Source organism: Perca fluviatilis, chromosome 11, assembly GCF_010015445.1.
Source record: "Perca fluviatilis chromosome 11, GENO_Pfluv_1.0, whole genome shotgun sequence".
NCBI lineage: Eukaryota > Metazoa > Chordata > Actinopteri > Perciformes > Percidae > Perca > Perca fluviatilis.
This window is the reverse complement of record NC_053122.1, coordinates 27,148,539-27,169,228: the sequence shown is the minus strand read 5'-3', so window position 1 is coordinate 27,169,228 and position 20,690 is coordinate 27,148,539. Positions and strand designations below refer to the sequence as shown.

The 20,690-nt window shown below is 39.9% G+C and overlaps 1 protein-coding gene across 6 annotated transcripts in view; it reads right to left on the bottom strand.

Annotated features, from left to right (window-relative positions):
• The window catches only part of tcf3a (transcription factor 3a), a 30,139-nt gene that overhangs the window by 7,971 nt on the left and 1,478 nt on the right, over positions 1–20,690 (bottom strand). For 5 of the 6 annotated variants that reach the window (XM_039815527.1, XM_039815529.1, XM_039815531.1 and 2 more), the window contains exons 2-16: positions 17,996–18,092; positions 16,529–16,601; positions 10,596–10,669; positions 8,886–8,961; positions 8,149–8,189; positions 7,836–7,971; positions 7,399–7,448; positions 5,862–5,958; positions 4,414–4,550; positions 4,121–4,277; positions 3,386–3,444; positions 3,185–3,263; positions 651–727; positions 318–491; positions 55–166 (exon numbers count right to left, since the gene is read on the bottom strand). In XM_039815527.1, coding sequence (XP_039671461.1) covers positions 55–166; positions 318–491; positions 651–727; positions 3,185–3,263; positions 3,386–3,444; positions 4,121–4,277; positions 4,414–4,550; positions 5,862–5,958; positions 7,399–7,448; positions 7,836–7,971; positions 8,149–8,189; positions 8,886–8,961; positions 10,596–10,669; positions 16,529–16,601; positions 17,996–18,049 — 1,396 coding nt within the window. In that variant the 5' untranslated portion in view covers positions 18,050–18,092. The remainder of the gene's footprint in view (positions 1–54; positions 167–317; positions 492–650; positions 728–3,184; positions 3,264–3,385; positions 3,445–4,120; positions 4,278–4,413; positions 4,551–5,861; positions 5,959–7,398; positions 7,449–7,835; positions 7,972–8,148; positions 8,190–8,885; positions 8,962–10,595; positions 10,670–16,528; positions 16,602–17,995; positions 18,093–20,690) is intronic. The other variant, XM_039815530.1, reaches the window with a different exon arrangement.

Sequence of the window (20,690 nt, the reverse complement as noted above, 5' to 3'; positions counted from 1 at the left end):
TTACCACCCTTTCTGACATGAAAAATAAATAAAGAGAGCAACAGAAAGTCTTACCGGTAAAACCTTCAGGCTGAGAGCCTGGCTGGACAGATGCGGGGCCGTGGTGACCATGCATAAGTCCTCCACTAGAGGGCAGACCAGGAGAGTCCTCATGGTGACCGGACAGCTTCAGGAAAACAATTTAACAGTGTTTCATGGATCTTGTTAGAAGTTTGTTGTACTAGCATGAAAGCAAAAAACAGGAATACCACTCTTTAATTTTCATTCAGTCATTTGTGGATGGATGGATTTCCTGTGCTGCTATTTATTAATCTCACCAGTCCAGGCAGGCGACTGGCCAATCCAAGTGCTGCACTGGTGAAGGCTGGAGGCAACCCTAAGCTAGACGAGAGCAGACTCTGCATCTCAGCCAGTCCTGGCCCTCCTTGTCCGCTGGCGTGACGCTGAAGAACATTGATGGCTTCGTCCAGACGGTCCTCCATTTTACTTGGCTACAGAGAAGAATCGACAATGAGACAGCAATAGATAATAATAACTGACTGTAGCATCCTGTTTTTGCCACTGTAATTTACTTTTACTTGCTCACTTTTTTACTTTAACAATCTTTTGTTGCATCTCTAATATCAAAAAGAAAAGACATGTTGACTCACCATGGATTGAATTCCACTCTCAAAGTTGGGAGAAGGTGTGGCCTGGCCAGAGGACCGAGTCCACTGGGATGCAGAGCCTACAAAAAAGAAGATAATTAGATTTTGCTAGGTACATCTGCCCTCATTTACTGAGCTCAGCTGAGCTTATGCTCTAAACTGATGTTAACATAACGCATAGGTAATGCCTCCAATCAGTAGCGGATGCTTGATGATGCTCCATTTAAGAAGAATGCCTTTTATTTATCCCGCGAGGAGAAATTCACAATTTTCACTCCGTTACACAGGCCTGAATTACAAACATGCTCAGATCGAGCAGTTGGGGGTTCGGTGCGTTGCTCAAGAGCATCTTGGCAGTGCCCAGGAGGTGAACTGGCATCTCTCCAGCTACCAGTCCACACTCCCTACTTCAGACCGTATGGGGACTTGAACCAGCGACCCTCCGGTTCCTAACCCAACTCCCTACAGACTGAGCTACTGCCACCCCAATTGATCAATATTATATCGATATTGTGATAGGATACTAGATATCGTCTTAGATTTTGAATATCGTACTATCATAAGTGTTGTTTTCCCCTGTTTTTAAAGGCTTGCCACATTATTGGTGATTACTTATCAAAAATCTCATTGTGAAAGCACCAATTGTCAACCCTACAATACTGTTGTAATATCAATATTGAAGCATTTGGTCAAAAATATTGTGAAATTTGATTTTCTCCACAACTCCCAGCCCAACTCCATTTATATCCAAAGAGATATTCGTTTTTTTTATTTGCTCCTGTGTTCCCAGAGAGATGGGAGTGCTGGGTTTGTCAACAAGAAGCACTCCTGGAAATAAGCTTTTCATGTCTCACTCACAAACACTACAGAGTAGTTGATTGATGCAACTGGGGCTTGAGCCTTGATGGTGAATAATGTCTCCTACACGGTCGTATTTTGTGAGTAAATTTGGTCAATATTATTACTTGTTCAATCACCGTCCCTATAACATTTGTGTTTGCCCAAGTTTTGTTGTTTTAAGGCAACCACATGCAGAAGAAAGATTAGGATTAGCTTTTATAGTTTCTAAAAATTCTGCTCACATTGCGTTGAACATGAAACACTGGATAACAGAAATTGTGTTTCATTGCACATTTTTAACCTGTAAAAAAATAAATAAAAATAATAATAATAATAATAATAATAATAATAATAATAATGGGGATATGAAACATGTATATACACAGCAGATATATAACATACATTTGTCGTCCACACTTGGCCAAAGTATGAATCAAATCTAAAATAAAAAAAGTTTTTTTCCTTATTTCAACCTTTATTGGGATCATGATTATCATCTTCGCCCCCTTTTTTCTTTTCTCACCTTGTGCAGCAGCATTTGATGTATGAAGGGTGTGATGAGCTCACTCATGGACTCAGTGCAGAGACAAATGAGGAAGTGACCCCACTCTTATTTTTTGTTTTACTCTATTTTCCCTTCCTCTCTTAAGTTATATTTGGAGTGTGTGTGTGTGTGTGTGTGTGTGTGTGTGTGTGTGTGTGTGTGTGTGTGTGTGTGTGTGTGTGTGTGTGTGTGTGTGTGTGTGTGTGATCAAGTGAAGGTTAAGCTGTGGAGGGTGTAGCTTGAGTTACATTTACAGTATGCACAGACAAAAATTCCATTGTCTGTCATTTTCATAATTGATGCAAGGTTAAAAAAAAGGAAAGAAATGTCAACTAAAAATATGGACATAATACTGACACAAGTATCTTTGAATCTTGGAAAGATTTCAGTTAATAGGTGAGACATGTCATACAACTAGCTTACTGCTAAATAAGATGACCTAAATGTCATGATAGTCTTAAATGACAAACTTAACTTAACGTTTGTTCAGTGCCAGCACAAGAAATAAACTCACTGGTGACACAGGTGATAAAAACAAAAGAAAACAATCAGGTTTATTTAAATTTTGTAAACCAAATCAGATTTATCAAGGGTGACCCTAAACTGTGCTAGACTCAGACATGCTCTTACTTAAGATAATGCTGTGGAGACATTTGGAGAGGTTTGTTACTTATTACTTGCCAAATACACAATTTAAATAGTTTGTAAATGTTTTCTATGATTGCCCTGCGGCTTGTCAGCTAAGATGATCGCTAGTCATCATTTCTAACTTAAATTGGTAGTATTAAATAAGTCCAACTGATGGTAAGATAGTTTCAAGCCCTTACAGTCACCCATGTAATGTATTTTAAGTGATACGTTTCAATGAGAACATTGATACATATCGTGAAGGAATTTGCACGTGAGTAAGATCACTCAATACAAAAAATAAAAACGTTTGACATGTTTTACTTCTACCTTGAACCCAATAGATGGAGCTACATTGTCAATAAGAACCATTCAGGCTTAGTCAGGATGACAACAATTAGCATTTTTAAAGATTTTAACATTTTTATCATCTCCTTACACATCGGGAAAGACCCTGTGTTGAACCAACATGACAGCCAGCTCACCTCAAGGCCTCAGGAAAAACTAACTAGAGCTATTTCCTCACCTGATACAGCCTGGGGAGAGCCAGAGGGAGTAGACGGAGACGGAGGGAAGGTGTTACTGTGTGGGTCTGAAGGATAGATCTGGAAAGAAGAATTTGTTTTTAACTAAATGAAATGCAACTTATTCCCATACATTTCTTATGTTATATTTGAAGTCTTGTGTGAGAGAATTGCCTATAAATATGTATTTTATTATTACTTACAGATGCCAGGGCTTTTCCAATCTCATCACCTGAACTTCCAGGTACTGCTCCTCGATTGGCTTGTGAGGAAGAAAAAAGCTTTTCAATTAGATCCTATGCTCAATAAATAATGAGCTATGTGACAATATTGCATGAATGTATTGGTGTTATTTTTTTCTTTTGAGCTGCTGTAGCACAGGAATTTCCCCAGAGTGGGATTAATAAAGTTTATCTTATGAAAACATAAGGAGCACTTTTCACAAAAATAAGAGCACACAACTAGATCCTAGTAGGTCTGGGCAATATATCGATATTGTATAGATATCGTGATATGAGACTAGATATCGTCTTAGATTTTGGATATCGTAATATTGTGATATGACATAAGTGTTGTCTTTTCCTGGTTTTAATGGCTGGATTACAGTAAAGTGATGTACTTTTCTGAATTTACTAGACTGTTCTAGCTGTTCTATTATTTGCCTTTACCCACTTAGACATTATGTCCACATTACTGATGATTATTTATCTAAAATCTAAGTGTAAAGATATTTTGTTAAAGCATCAATTGTCAACCCTAGAATATCGCTACAATATCAGTATTGAGGTATTTGGTCAAGAATATCGTGATATCTGATTTTCTCCGTATCGCCCAGCCCTAGATCCTAGGCTCAATAAATAATTAGCTATGTGACAATATTGCATGAAAACATAAGGAGCACTTTTCACAAAGAAAAGAGCACATATTAGAGGGTTTACCCATAATGGTGTCAGCCATAGGGGGTGTGTGGCTGGGGACTCCGAAGCTGCTGGGGCCAGAGTGGGGGCCAGAGTGGAAGCCAGCAGGATGAGCCCCATTCACCTCACTGCCATGCATGGGGTAGTTTTGGGGAGAGAGGGGCAGTGGCTGCCGTTTCTGGGAAGCAAAGACAACCAATGATTTAAATGCACAACTAAAAAGAAGCCCTCAATGATGCATTAGTCAAAAAGTGTCTAAGACCTCATCATGCCTTCATAGAAAAAGAAAACCAAAGTGTGAAGGCACAACTCACCAGTCTGTCTTGGGGGTTGATCGCAGTGAAGGGAGCAGGCTGGCCCAGATGGGGGGAGTTGCCCAGCATGGCAGAATAACCAGGCTGAACCATCGACCTGGCAGAGCCCCATGGATCAGAGGGTGGGTGGAGGCCTTCTGTCAGGGGGGCATCCAGCGGAGGAGGGGGGAGCAGGAAGGGCAAGGGATAACCAGCCACAGGAGATGAGAAGACAATGAAGGCCACATATGAGACATGTCACATTACTGTGATGACTTCATTCAACTGTGATGCACTATTCAGCACACAGGCACCACAGGGTGTTAACTGGCATACGGCTACAGCACATAGGCCCTTGGTCACACCTGGCATTAACATCGGTCCTGAGTTATCCAATCACAAGTGGACAGCTCTAAGTACAGGTCTGAACACACGCAGGACACATTGAAATCCGATAACTCACACCACATTTGGAGGTGGTCTGGGTCGTGGGCGTGTATGTGTCCTGGGCCACAGTGAAGGACTGTAAGCGGAACTACTGTACGTAGTCATTCACTGCCTTTGTCCACAACGTCTGAGCTAGAAATAGTTCTGGGAGTTGTAGATTCATTGTTAAACAATTGCCGATAAAAATATATCTGTTCACGGATGGGTTAATCCATTATAGTTGCAGTTCCCCCCCCACATAATTACGTTTTCTTGATTCGATTTGTACTGGTAGCTAGCTAAGTAGTTGACCATGTAGAGAGCAAGCAAGCTAACATTAGCCACTCAGCTAAAACCACAATATATTTCACATCAGTGTCACTTTTTGGATGTTTTTAACACCGGGGGAAAGGGTTTGTTGTAACGTTACTCAACACCACTGAGAGACTTACTTTGCGGCTGGGGCTGGCCGCCAAGTAACTCTGGGGAGTGAGGCAAAAAAAAGAAAACAGCGTTTATTTTGCATCCTAACTGTCCTAATTTATTTATCAAATTATTTTCCCAATTCTGAAAGTTTTAATGTCTTTCTATTTTTCTTATGATGGTGTTGCTTCTTTTCTGTGTTGTTTTGTTTTTGTCTTTGTAATTTGACTCAATGTCATTTCAATGAGGGCCGCCCCTCAATGATCTCCCGAGTATAAATAAAAAGGTTGAATGAAAATAAATAAATAAAAAAAACACATTTGGAAACACATTCTAAATGCATAGTGTGAACGGACTAGAGCTGTCCACTTGTGATCGGATCAACAGTGACGCATTTGAATGCCAATCAGTTCACCAAAGACGCATGTAAATGCCAGGTCTGAACAGCCTCTTAGGTTCTATGGTTTAACAACCATACTAGCTATAAAGGAATATTTCAGGTCATTATTAATCTTTATAATTGTCTGATACATTTACCTGCATTAACAACAAGTGTCTCGGTCAGATTGAACTTTTCAACCCAATTCAATGAACAAGGGGAGGCTCTTGTTGCAACTGACCTTGCATGTAATAATGTTGGTAGACATTTCCTGCTTTGGAGGCAGGGTACCCAGCATTGTCCCTGTTAAAATCCTCTCCTGAGGCTGATGCATAAACCTACAAAGGATACACAGAAGAAAAATGAGTGAAACTGTTAAGCTCCGTGCTTACTGACTTTGTCACAAATCACTATATTACTGTAAACAAACTATATGGTTTATCTAACTTGTTGCATGAACGACGTGCGGAAGACACTGCATATAGCATATTTGTTCTGAGATACTCATAAAAAAAAAAGAAAAGAAGCTATAACAGCTTCCTTGTGCTTTTTGCTCCGGAGGGTGACTACAAATTATTTCCCCCATAAAACAAGAATTTAGGCCCGAGTTAAGTTAAAAAAAAAAAAAAAAAAAAAAAAAAAAAAAAAGATATATGCATTAAATACCTGATTAAACACAGCTCTGAAAAGTATGTGTTCCTTACTAAAAATCTATTTTTAGGATCTGGATTTGCCACTTAATTCAATAAACAGGCTGTTGCAACATTTCTGCAGACTGTAGCGCTGAGCATTATGTATCAAATATGCAGTGTCAGTAATTTTATTGGGCTATGTCTGTAGGGCTTTTACATTTTATCCTGTTAAACAGAACCTCACTGAAAATGGTTTACAGATACATAATTCACACTCTTTAACACAGTGAGATGTGACCACACAATGGGAAATGCAGTGGGATTTGGTGCATGGTATAATGGGTATTAAGGAACCAATGTTCTGAACCACTTTAGCATTCTCAATCAAGACTATTCTAGATGTAAGCAAGTTTCAAACTGTGTCTGCAAAACTCAAATCCAAATGGACTGAAGTTTTCTTCTGTAATTTGATTAAACAGAGAAAAAGGAGAGGAAAAAGAGGGGAGAGGAGAAGAGGGAACGGAGAGATGCACTCCTAATTACTGAACCATCTGCCGAATCCTGGATGGCAGCCAACTCCACTGGCAGCTGGGATAGAGGGATGGGGGAGGGAAAGAGAGAAAGGGGAGGGAGGCGGCGGGAAGGACAGGGAGGCGGATGGAGGGGGGTGTAGGGAATAGAGGAGGGGGGAGGGGGGAAGCAAGAAACAGAAGAGGAGGAAATAGGGTGCCCAGAGAGCGAGAGTGGGAGGGAAAAAATGAGGTGGAGTAAGAACCATCAAACCCCAGTATGAATTCCCTTCAGTAATCTAACGGGTATACTTGGCAGAGGGGAAGAAATGTGGCCATAAAGTAAAGGGCCTTCAAACACAACACACTATAAATACATGCTGCAAATGAGTGACTGGGTGAATGAGTGGCTTCCCCCACCCCCCTTTCCTTTTTTTCCTTCGGTGGTGCAGATACACAGCTGTAAGAGCTGGATGTCCTGTATTGCAGTTATTCTCCTGCTTTGCAAGCCAAGGAGAGGCTTCAGATGCCGAATGGAATGTGAAAAGGGGCGTAAAACATGACAACATGAGCTCCCATTGACTGACTGCAAGGGCTGAGATATATTTCAGCAATGTTTGTGGATGCTAGTACTCACAGAGGAGGGTAGGCCAGGGGGCACCTTCCTGATCTTTTTAGGCTGTGGTCCTGAGGGGAGGTAGACAGAGGGAAATCACATAAGCATGCACACACAAAGATCTTAATTTATTGCAGAAGTGACTATAGCCAATGTAGGGATTCACTTATGCAGCCCCCTTCCTTCTGAAGTCCTGCTAAACCAATCTATCCATCTGTCTCATTAATGCATAACCAAAAGGTATTCTAGTATGAAGTTATTTAATGATTTTCCTCATTGAGAACTCAGTGATTTCACTTTCTTTAACTAAGCAGAAGTGAGATTTCTGAAACACTTTTTAAAAACCTCAGCAGGAGAAGTGATGATATACACAGAAATACATACAAATTAGAACAAAGAGAACTTTTTCTGGAATGAAATCTCATCACTGTGCTTCAAACTATCCTTCACAATCTTACCAATAGGCTCCTGTGAGGGTCTCCTGCGAGGGTTGCTTCCCTCATAGGAGGAATAAAACTGGGAGTTGGACTTCAGGCCAGACGGGGAGAGGGCATCGGGACTGGGCATGGGCATCTCACTGGGCATAAAGCCCGGCTAGAGATGGTGAAGAAAAAAAAAAAAGAAGAAGAAAAAAAAAATAAAGGACAAGCTCATGTAGCGTAAAAGGAAATCATTATTATACTAAATTCTGATGATATGGAAAAAGAAAACTGACTAAGGGACAGAATTCACTAAAAGAGCATAAAGGGTTGATACTTCTGACTGATTTACCTGTGTTGCAAATGACGAGTATGGTCCTCGCTCAGCCTTTCCTGTTAGGAGATAGGAATATAAAATCAGGTCATGATGGTGAAAATTGGGCTTTTATGTCAATATTAAAATCACAATCTGGCTATTCCCCTGTCTCCATTTGGGTGCCTCCCATCTGCTGTGTGAGTGTATATGATGATGTGTGGCATTTATGGCTGTGGACAGCAAAACAACAACAAATTGGCCCATTATAAATGGTCCAGGGGCAATTGTGCCAAACCTCTGTCCCCTCCCGACAGTTAAACAGAAGAGAGCTATAGGCTACCGTAGTCCCAAGGGAGAGTCTTGTTTGTGCATGGGTGCCCTTTACACCCCGCACCCCCTCCTGCCCTGAACACACAAACTGCAACAACAACAACACATGAAAAAAAAACCTCCTCCACATCCTCCCTGATTACCCTACTCCCTTCATCTATTGCCACCTAAGCATAAATATGGCTTGCCCTAAAGTGGTACATTAGTATCTAACCTATTAAACAACATGTGTTGGTTTAGTCACACAGTCCATCCATGGATATAAACTTGTGCATTTTAATCAGCATGTTCTTCTGTTTATGAAGTCCTAATATTAGTAAAGCTTGCCCCAAATGTCCCTGATTCTCTTTGTTTAAGAAGAAAAAAATAAATAAAAAGATGACGATGTGAATGTTGTGCTGTCTATGCTTCAATATTTTAGTTTAATTTACCAACTTACTTACCAACAATCCCTGATCCATACATGGGGGCAGAAGCAATGCCCTCTTGCTCCCCGTATAGGCCTTGTTCCCCATAACCCTGAGGGAAAGACAGCAGAGACACTTGGGATATAAAAATAGATAAATAAATAAAAACAATGAAAGCCCATTATTAACACCCCTTTCACACCAAAGCTGCTATGTAAGAAAATAAACTGTTTGTTCATGTGAATGAGTCAACAAAGATTATCCAACTGGGCTCTCAGACCGTGTGCCAGACCTAGTTTTCAGGCATGTCTGACACTGCTCTGTTTTGGGATGAATGGGTAATTCTGAGATTTGTCAGCAGCTACAGGGTTACTATAGAAATCCGTAAATCACACATACCTCATTTTGAATTTTGGGTCTCTTTTACATAAAGGTTTGTATGGAAATTAAGTAAAAAATGTGGATAGGTTGGTCAAAATGGTCCATTATGAATAAGGTCTACAAATAAAGCAAATATATCCTGGTAGATCAGTACAGTTGGATCTGCACCATTCCTAATGTCTAATCAACTCAAGTTACCCCCGATACACTAGCCTGACAAGCCAGACCCACATCAAGATGTTGGGTCTGGGAACTCACCATTGACGGAGCTCGATCTGAGGGGCGGGATAAACGGTTGTCTTTCAAATTCCCTCTGCATGCAATAGGATAGCGCTACAACCAGGCAGAGCAACGAAGAAGGTAGCGGAGCTAGTTTGTAGATTAAACTTTTGCCGTATCCGGTTGGCAAAACTCCGAACACATCTTCCTTTTTTAAGAATGATTTCTGTGCCGTTCTTTGTTCTTTTCTCAAAAGAAAAGCTTAACTCCAAGTCTTCCAGAAGACCGCTGTTCCCAGCAGCAGCAGCCATAATCCCCGCCCACTGACTCTATACACGATGTGATTGGCCTGACCAACTTTTTTTTTTTTTGCAGCTCGAAAGTCAACGGAGAGTGCCTAGACCCCCCCTGGCTGCCAAATAAATGTGCTGCCACTAGGGGGAAGTCTAGATTTCTAGGCTACCGATACACTGTTCTAGCTATCTGGGAAGCAATTGTCTGGCCTCGTTAGTACCAATCTTAAAACTCAGAATATCTGGTAATTTGAGTGAGTGATTTAAAGATTAGGTCTTAACCTTTCTAAATTGCTGCTCCAGTAACTGCAAACCAGTTTCATATTAGTATGAATCTGGACAGTAACATTAAGGTTTTTTGAGCTAACAAGTAACCTCACAATACCCAGTGAGATGCAACCTGACGATCTAGAAAATATACAGAGATTGAAGGGGCAGACTAATGCTTGTGACAGAGCTCCCTCTCGAAAGACAATCTTCATAATATTGTGTAAAGTCTGATGCACCATTATTTTATCATTCAGTGTGAATATGTTTACACTGTTGTTCATAGACCATGTGTCAAATGTCTTTGTGTAATCCATCTCAATTTCTAGTAAACTCCTCAAATCGGAGCCTGGTCTTAGCAGTCAGTTGTTTTAAACTAAATGTGTGAAACTATTTACCTATGACCAGAATGGTGCTGTATAAGTGGTCAAATGCAGATTGTATAATATGGGATCATAAAGTTTTCATTGTGTTTGTGTGTGAAAGCGCTATAAATGACAAGATCACCCAAACTTGTGTTTTGTTTCACGAACAGCATGACATCTACAAGGCCAGATTCTATGTAGTAAGTGAGGATAAACCGTACCCTTCCCTGGTTGAAAGATGGACTGTTCTGTTCTCCTGGGCCCCAGGGACTGGACCCACTCCTCTCATCTATACCTGTAAGACAAAGAACTGGGTTAAGCCTATTAACCACAAAAAAAGGCAGACACATTCTTAACAAGGATTTGCGCTTAGGCTTTGCAAAAACTACAGTAAGTCTAACTTCAGAGAATGATGAAGTTAACCTGCTTTGATACCGTTTTTTTCAGGCTGCTCAAAGTAACCTCAATTGAAGAGCTTCAGTTCACAGCTCACACAGAGACAGCATAGTGACAGCGCTGTCACATAGTGTGGATATGAGCTGTAGGAAGTTTGAATAATTAACACCCAGTATGAGGCTCCCAGAATCATCCTCGACATTCTTCATTCTCCCACTCCACTCCTTTACATTTTCCATGGCAACAGTCATTCGTCATCTATTCTCTCACATTTGGACTACACCTTCACCTTAACACAGACGAGAGCTCAAGGTCTCAATCTAACATAGTTGACACACCTTATCCCTGGCCGGAGTACTCCAGCTTTCAGAGAGGTGAGCGTGTTTGAAAGGAGTGATTTAAAAGATTGGTGAAGCAGAAATTCCTGCCCGTCCCCTTTCTCTCAATCTCCTCTTGTAGTGCAACACAGCATCTCTGGGGAAAAGCTGAAGCTTAATTGCGTACTGATTTGCATAATTGTGCATATTAATGATGCTCAGCGCTATGAATATTCATATTTTTTGTTTTGTTGTCTAATTAAAAAGCGGAGAGGGGAGAGGGGAGTGGGGTGGAGGCGGGCTAGAATCATGACAGGATCAGCAGTAGAACAGACTGATGGGTCCACAGCGCTGAGAGCTGCTAGATTGCCGTGACAACTGTGATCTATACACACGACACCAGCAGAATAAGAGATGAAGGAGACAATGTCTTGTCCCCTCTCTATGGCTGCCTGTCACTCTCCACGTCAATCAAAGACCATAAAGAAAATGCATGAACCATTTCCGCTGTAAGTCATCAGAACCCAAGCTCAAGACAAGAAAAGGCTCTAATTCAACGTTGTGTTCAGGACGGCATTCCCCTTTTCCTGACAGTTTTGTTATCAATACTGAATTTAAGTTGCAGTGTCAAACAACGATTTGCCAAATAAAATGCAGATAAGCTTTTATTTTTGGGGCCACATTTCATCTTTCACACACAACTACATTATTACCATGTATTCAGAACCATGTAGCATATCAGAACAGTCGAAAAAAAAAAAAAAAAAAATAGATGCAAAGCTAATTAGCGAGACAAGAACATGTGGTATTTTTGGCCTCTTTAGAACTGAGGATTTTAAGGCAGTAGTAAAAGAAACATGAAAAGTCACCTTTTATTCCACAAATAGCAGGGTGCATATAGCACTTTGCAGAAAACTAACACACACCTTCTTGTATAAGAATACTTTTTTCAAGGCATGCGAGTTTAGGGTTAACAGGTGTTATGTATAAATTCAGGAACAAATTTAATGGAATTAATTATTTGTGCGGAGGATATTATGTGAAGATTAATGTAATTATTTACACCTAAAGGAATGGAATTATGGGATAAATGTTTAAGAAACTAGTGGCAATAAGATTACTTAAACACATATATTCTTTCTAATTAACTGATCTGATAAGAAAATAAACAAAACTTAAGTGGAACTTTCAGCTCGTTTTCAGAATTGCTTCCATGAATCCTGACAACTCTATATAATGAAGCTAAACAATAAAAACCGAAAGCGAAGTTATACAGGGGGTTCTATTATTGTGGTCAATAGTATTGTGTATTTGAATTAATATAGCGGAATAATAACGGCTACACACAAATCTATTGTGGTTTCAACCAAAGGGGTCAAACATAAAAAAATAACCTGCAAACTGCATATGAACATAATAGATCTGGATCACCTTGACAGTGTTATAATGCAGGTCTGTACATTAAATGCCACCACAGCGATGTCCCCTTGTGTGAGAGACTGCCACACACACACACACATTGGGAAAGTGAACAATAGGCTCAAGTTTTAATGCGACTTTAGGCCAACTTAACAGTGTTGTTGCTTTGGTGACTTTGATACTTTTAGGTCACAAAAGATCCTAGAAATGAACCTCGGTAGAGCGGTTGCACTTTCAGATGGCCGCGTATCAGCTAGGTTTAAACAGGTAACTGCCTGCAAAGTATTCACGCGAGTGAGGACATATGTGAAAATGGCATAGTTTACTTGCTATGGTCATTTTGCGTATCTTATCGATGTGGTCCAGAAAAACTAGGCTTGCCTGGTTTTCTTCTCCAAATCCCAATATGTAAAGCCATCTTTAAGTTGTTTTCTTGAGTTTTACTTGTGTGATTCTTGTTGTGACATTTCAGGTGGTTGGATAAATATGCCTCCATACTCTGCTTGAAAAGTAAATACTTTTAACAGTATCGCCATCTCTGTCTTGGGTCTTTACCTTATCGAAATAGCAACAAAAATAAGCTCATACCCACATACCCCTCCCTATAAGGACAGCATTAGTAAAAAAAAAAAAAAAAACATGAAACACAAGTTGTAGAAACATATGATTTTCATGTTCTAATCCAGCACAATTTCCCGTTTGTCAGAACTGGGGTTGGAAAAATGGGTTTCCTCTTCCTCACTATCTCCAGCAGGGTTTTTCTTGATTCAGACACATTTTTGGCGACACCAGAAGTGTCAAAACCATGAGAAACCCGTGAGTAGTGCACTACTTAGGCGGACTACCCGGACTGGGGAGAGAGAAAAATGAAGAAAAGGGTGAGTAACATCAGACAAATTCTCTGGTGAACCCCAATGCACTTTTCCTCCCAGCATGCAACGCCCCTTTAAGCATGGCTAGTCTATAATTACACAGGAAGAGATACTGGAAACAGACAGCCAGCCTGAGTCATAGGCTTCATGAGCAGCAAAATTCCAGCACATCCATTGACCAACCTTGCAGACATGTCTTGGTTTTTACATGAACACTGCCCCAGGCACCTATAACTGAGTGTGCCGTTTGGTCTACACACCTTCTTCCTTCCCTTGGCAAACTGAGTCACACAGACACAAAGCATGATGTCAGGTCAAATCTCAAGAGTGAACAACGTTAATAAAATACAGAACAATGTACAATAACACAGGCCTGGCTGTTTTAACCTGTGAGTCACTGGAGACTTCTCAAACACAACAGTATGCGCTAACTGACTTAGAAATACATTGGTTAGTGGGTTACACACTTACACTTGAATATCCTACTTCTAAAAACTGTATAAAAGTATATTCATTTCAACAGCAATATGCACAATAGTAATTACAATTTTAAACAGCAAATCTACTTGCGACTTAAACACCCTTTAGTCTTTGTGATTCACTAACACATCTGTTTAAAAAAAACAGGACAACTCATGCAAATTTTAAACTCTTCCCCTTCTGCATTTCAGCCCATACCAAAGTCTAAAAATACATTTTAGGATTCTCAGTTTCCAGAGAGCAAAAAGTGAAAGTACAATTAAATTACTTTAACTGACTGGGGAAAGGGATTGAACAGGCACATGAGACCAAAGCAGAGATATTACCATCACTGAAGGCTCTAAAAGGGAGGTTCCCCATAGCCACACATGTTAAACCTCCACATATCCCAAACCTTAACCATACTGGGTTAAAAAAAATCTGACTCTATACGAAAAACATGTGGCAGCTGCTCCACAAAAGGCAGGACTACAGTTTGACCAAGTCAGCTTCTTTGAAAGTAATCATATGATAGCACAGCTTTAGGTTACCAGAAAAGCATCGAAATGACCAAATTTACTACATATAGATGGACATGGATCGTACACTGAGGTTCATTTTTCTTTGAAATTATTCTTTTAGCCACATATGCTACATGAATGCTGTACAGCTCTGACCTATCCCACAGCCAAAGTATCTAAGACAAAAAGTATGGCCTTGAGCAAGATGGAATAATTTAACATTTTGGGAAAATATTCTTTCTGAAAGTGAGATGAGATTTGTACACACACCGGAATGTGAAAACAACAAGAAATAGTGTGCTTTTACATTACCCCTGCTTCCAGTCTTGATGCTAAGCTAAGCTAATTGTTTCCTGGCCCAAGCTTAGTAGAAACTTTTGTCCTGCTGTGAAAACTGGTCTCATTGGGAATCCACTGTAATAACATATTCAAGCAGACCACAGTAGCTTTTGTTCGTGAAGAAGCCAACTACAATTGTTGTACAGCCAGCAAGGGTGAGTGTTTGATACTAAAAGCATATATTAGGGTGGAGTATAATATTAAGGCTGAGGGACAATGCAATGAGCAGCCGTTGGATTGATAACATCAACGTGTTTTTTGTAAGCACACACCTTGCTGTGACAAAAGAACGTGTAAGTGGCCCTCAAGTGAATAGAAGAAATAGAGCCCCCTATACCCCACCCAGCCACTGCTTGTTTTTCATCTTAGCTTCAATATCCTGTTTCATTTCTTTTGCTAGCCGAAAGAACTACTGCACTTCTACAGATACGAGGGTGACAGAGAAAGGTTCATGTAGGGCAAGTGGATCTGCTACAGTGGAAATAGAGATGGACAGGTAGGCATTTTTAAAGCTTACCACTTTTTGTGTATGACAGCAATTCAAAAGGGCCCAGAAACACACAAAAGAGAAAACAGTCTGATCTTGAGTATCTCTGATACTGTTTGTGTATAGTAACATGCATGCATGTCTTAAAACTGACAAAGGCTGGTAAAGTAGATGATGAGGATGGATAATGGCTCTAGGTGAAAAGAATTTATATGAAGAGAACACGTAGGGTGTGAGATTCCAGGACAAGGAAACACTTATGTCTCTTTCACACTTGGTTCCTGCTAAGTTACTGGGATAACTTTTCAGGCACTAATACTGATTTTCACCATTTACACATGCACTACATATAGGAACATTCCCAATTTTCGCCTTTTCACACATGCCAATGAAGAGCAGATGGAGCCGTTTTTGTCCGGTGCCAATGTTCTTGTAATGTATTTAATATTCAACAAGTTTGCGAGACAAGTAAATGCTAAATGGTAAACAAGTCGCAGATTTAAGTACGTCCTGAGCGTAGTCTTGCGATTGGTTCGCTCGCTCCCCATGAAAGAGTCTTTGGACAGAGGGACGTAACCCTTTACATGTTGGTCCCTGCAATGTTACTGCTTTCATTAACACAGCCATACCGGCAATTTCCTGAAATGTTACTAGTTCTTGAGGTGGGAAATTGGCAGTACAGATTTCCCTGAATATTGATCTCTGCTCCCATTCACCCATGACCCCATGCAGGTAATGTTCTTGAACATTTTAGGGATAGATTTCATTTGTGAAAAGGGCTTTAGTCACAGCGTAAGCAAAGGAGATTAATCGGGCTGCTCCCACCCTCTGCTTTTGTCCTTCGAGTGATTGAATGGCAACAGCTGAGAAGGTGAGGGAAGGGACACCTGCAAGGCGAGGATGAGGAAGTGTTGAGGAGATGATCTACATAACATTAAACAACCTGGCAATCTTTCCTGAGGTTCCCTCCAATAATTGTGATCTGATACACAATTCTTGAGAACAAGTGGAGAACAGGAACAATTTCCTTTTCTATTACCATTCAAAAACAGCATGAATAAATGTGGAGTAGAATAGTGAGATGACAAGAACAGCCTATTACTGCCATGCTTTACTGTCAGGAGATGTAGGGAGCATTACAAACCAATAAGGACATTTCAACACTAGCTTTACGTGAGAGGAAGGAAGAGAAAGTTACATTTATTTTCTTTGACATCCATTTTACTGACATTTCTTTCTATTTTTAATCAAGAGAATCAAATGCATAGGAATAGTGCATTTAATTTATTTGGGAGTCAAAGGAATAGAAAGTCCAAAAAAAAATTATATCTTTTTGGGTCTTACCTGAACCTCCAAACTGACTGCTGGCGAGAGTAGTCGGCCGGTTCTTGCCGTTTGAAACTGGAGGCTCAAACATCTGAAATGAGAGAAATTAAACTGTAAACTGTAGTCCGTCTCGACTTTGCGGATTTATGTCATCTTCACTTGTGGTAAAGGTTGATTAGGTGATAATTCAAACTATTCTATCCTATCCTATTAAGCAAACAGCTACAATGGCAATAAAGCAATCTACAGATTCCAGGTTTGACTGAGTGACTGCTAACATTAAAGTGACACAACAATAAAACGTCTCGTAAAAAGATGGCCAACGTACACGGTGCAACCCTTCAAACCCTGACCGACTGGCCCATTCATGGATGCCCCGATATTCATCGATCTTACCGAACTGCTGCGGCTTGCATACACGTGTTGTCCACACGGACAGCATTGCAGTGGCGCTGACTGCCAGCCCTATCTTTCTACATTGAGATTGCCTTTGATAATGGGCATCAATAATAGAATGTTTTTATTTCATTAATAGTCTATATCCACGACGTTCCACTTCCGGGATTGCTCTGGTGCCGCCGAAAATACCGCCTGATCTCCTTCTTTTCGGCCGGATGTCCGTTACCTTCCGCATTCTTTGTGTTGCAATTTTAAACTCCGGTGGATTGATGAGGACTATGGTTAACTGCTCCTCAGAACTCTGAAGGGTAAACAGCTGGCTAGACTATCTGTCCAATCTGAGTTTTATGTTGCACAACTAAAACAACTTTTGAACGTACACGTGTTCCACCAAAACACGTTCCTTCCCGAGGCCATTTAGCAGCGGCACCGTGGCTCGGTCTGGTGCTTAGCACCGCCCAAGACGATTGCGATTGGTTTAAAGAAATGCCAATAAACCAGAGCACGTTTTTCTCCCATCTTCCATGTTGTATGGACTAGCCAGAGCCTCCTCTGCAGCACTATGGAGGAAGGTCTGGCAATGCGAGACTATTTCATTATAAATTTCATTAAATTTATTTCAGGCAGAAAAGGGTTAAGAATCGTGTGCATTTTCCACAACACAGCAAACAATTCACAATAAAAGCCTCGTGTTAACAAATGAAGGGATTCTGTCCACAGAAATGCCAGAGGGCTTTTAATTTGAAACAGAAACAGTACGTGTTAAATTAAAAAACTAATGTTTCTTTTCCTGTCTGTGACAGTCTACAGATATAGACATTAAAACTGAAGTGAAAGGAGAGGGAGTGGAATATGTTGCCTTCCAATAAATAAACAGTTATCATTTGATGATACTTTCTCATATCTTTATTTTCATACGTCATATACAATGTTGTTGAGATGAGTTAAATAAATAATGCTACCAATAAATAGAAGGGTTCAAAAAGGGGATGCGATTGGTATTTGCAGATACTGCTTCAAGCGACCGGAGCACCCTTACTGTAAAGGATGCACATTAAATTCAAGCAATCTTCAGAGAGATCTTACCGCGCTAAAATCCAGCAAGTCGTTGAGCTCCTTGTCTGTTTCCACTGCAGCCATTCTCTGCTGCTGTTCACTTGGGCCTTTCAGTCTCAGCGAGCGACTACAAGCAGAGGTAAGGAGAATATGAGTATATTTTGTAAGATGGTTAACTATTCTGTCCAGCAAAAGGTATGCAGGTGTAGAGCTAGATATTTCCAAAGTCAAGTATCACAGTGTTTTTCCATAACTCAATAATGTGACAATATCCTGGCTATTGGTGCTTTCTACAAAATATAATCAAAACAAAGGGAGGGTGATATAGGTTTGGAGAAAAATGTGGATTTATAAACCAAGCAGTTTGGTGCATTCACTGTTTTTTGACTCAGCTTGAACAATCGACTAATTGGTTTAGAAAATTGCATTACTTACTGCTATCTTAGAGCCTAAAAGTATTTTTTTCCCCATTTGTTTTAAAAATTGTGTCTTACTTGCATTGTTTGGTTCATCATGGGTTTACAGTACAGGTGCAGGTAAGCGACTATATAATGCCATGGACAGCTGGACATTAGAGGTGTCTTACTTTTTACTAACAAATAGGTGGTTCAGAAAATATAGTTAAACTGGAGACTTGTTTAAACAAGTCTGAGTGCCCGTGTTGTTGTTGTGTCTAGTAGTGTTGTTGTGCCGCCATATCTCAACAATAAAGTTGGTACAGAAAATGTTGTCACAACCAATGGAATTGGAATGGTGGCAAAAGTTATGAAATAATAAGAAAAGTCTTGCTTTAGGAAATATTACAAAAAACACAACTCCAGACAATGTCTAGACCTACATCATAATGTCAATCTAATATAGAGTTATCCCACCATTACACAGAAGATAATGATTCAGGCTAATGAATCAAAAGCATTTCATTTGCTCAATATGACATGTGAGAAAAGTCAATTAAATGACATGGTGGTAAGCCTGACATACATAACCTACAAAAAAAAAACTTTACACAGGTAATGTTTCTACCATTGATACGGTTAAACCTAAATAACTAATACCATAGCCATTCTAGTAGCACGTTCTTGCAAGACCAGTCAGTTCTAAGAGTTTCCCTGGTAGCCCACATCTAACATGTGTGACCATGGTTCAGCCACAGGCCACACTGCACTAGTTTGTCAGGCCCTGGACTCAGATAGCTTCTACCTCAAAAACTAACCTGCTCTAACAGCTCTTTGGAAAAACGTACAGAGTAATAAGACGACATGCTGAACTCTCAAATAAGAAATGTGCTGTATATGACCAGCCTGTATCAAATGAGGCCATGTGTGTAAAACATCTAAATAAGTATAATTTCTACATGAGGTCAGCAAACCATCAGAGACGGTTTGTAACACAATAGCACTGCAGTAAATACCCGCTGGGGGACATCATAATGTTATGATTTTGTTTGTACTAAGGGGTGTTCAAATTCAGAGTTTAATTTTGAGACTGCAGTTTGTAATGCCGTCAAGCAAATACACAATTAAGTGTCTTTCAGTTAGTGTTTTTGGGGGTTGACTTGTGGCCAGTGTTCCTTTAAGCTATTGCAGTTTTCATGAGTTTGGAATATGTTGTCATTATTTTTAAGACTTTTGCTAAGCCACTTTAAATATATTTTAAGTGTTTGAGAATTATGCTGACCATGTATCCCTGTAAATTGCCCCCAAACTGGCCTAAACTGGCTAAGGATGTTTGTCCACACCTGCTAATGTCAATAAAAAAAAAAAAAAAAAGGAAAACTGTGTTGCCACAAGAGAACATTGAGATCTTTCACCAACACTGACATAAAGTCACTTAAAGTGAGATTTAATTTACAACTACCATAATTGCAAAAATGTATATAAGTTAATAATTTTGACAGTCAAACAAAAGATGACCAATGTGAGCTGCTCAAATTGTATATTTTGTCCAATGTTTGGTTTTGTTGCAAACAGTTAGTTCAGTGTAGAAAAAAAGTTAAAACGCCACAAATATAACAACAAGCAACAACATTAAAAACTAGGTGGGGGGTTTAGGATTACAAAGTACATTTGTAAGATGTCTGCGATGATTTCACTTGAATAACTGTATGTATGTATGTATGTATATATATATATCTCATTTTCAGGGCATGACTGAAGATTCACTTTTAGTCTAAATTTATACACTAGAAACCGAAAAATCCCATTAGTTTCAGTAATTTGAGCTGGTAATGGGAACCTCATATGTATTATAACCCATCACATTAAAATGCACCCAACTTTTTACCAATGGTGATCACGTTGCAGGATTGCTACTTTTACCAGTGATATTGGGAGTCATCTTACTACTTTGTTTATAATTAAGTCAAACAGTAACGACACCAAAAATCAACAATTTCACATTATTTTATACATCTACATCCGATTCTGAATGCATGACAGGGTGCAACCACTAGATCAAGCATAACTGTGAAAAAGCAATGTAAATGTTAAAAAAGGGGTTATAATCAACGTATTGTCACAATAACGACTAATGAGAAATATGTGCTATGACATACGAACAAGCCAAAATACTTTGGCACTAGGCCTACATAATCTAGTCATTTCTGTCTCTCACTGAGCTGAGGTCAAAATGGGGGATAAGTGTTTAGCCCCTCCTAACAAATGGAAGTTGCATACGCTTGTCTTGAGCACCCCCACCTCCGGCCTTTCCATTTGGAGAAAAGTTT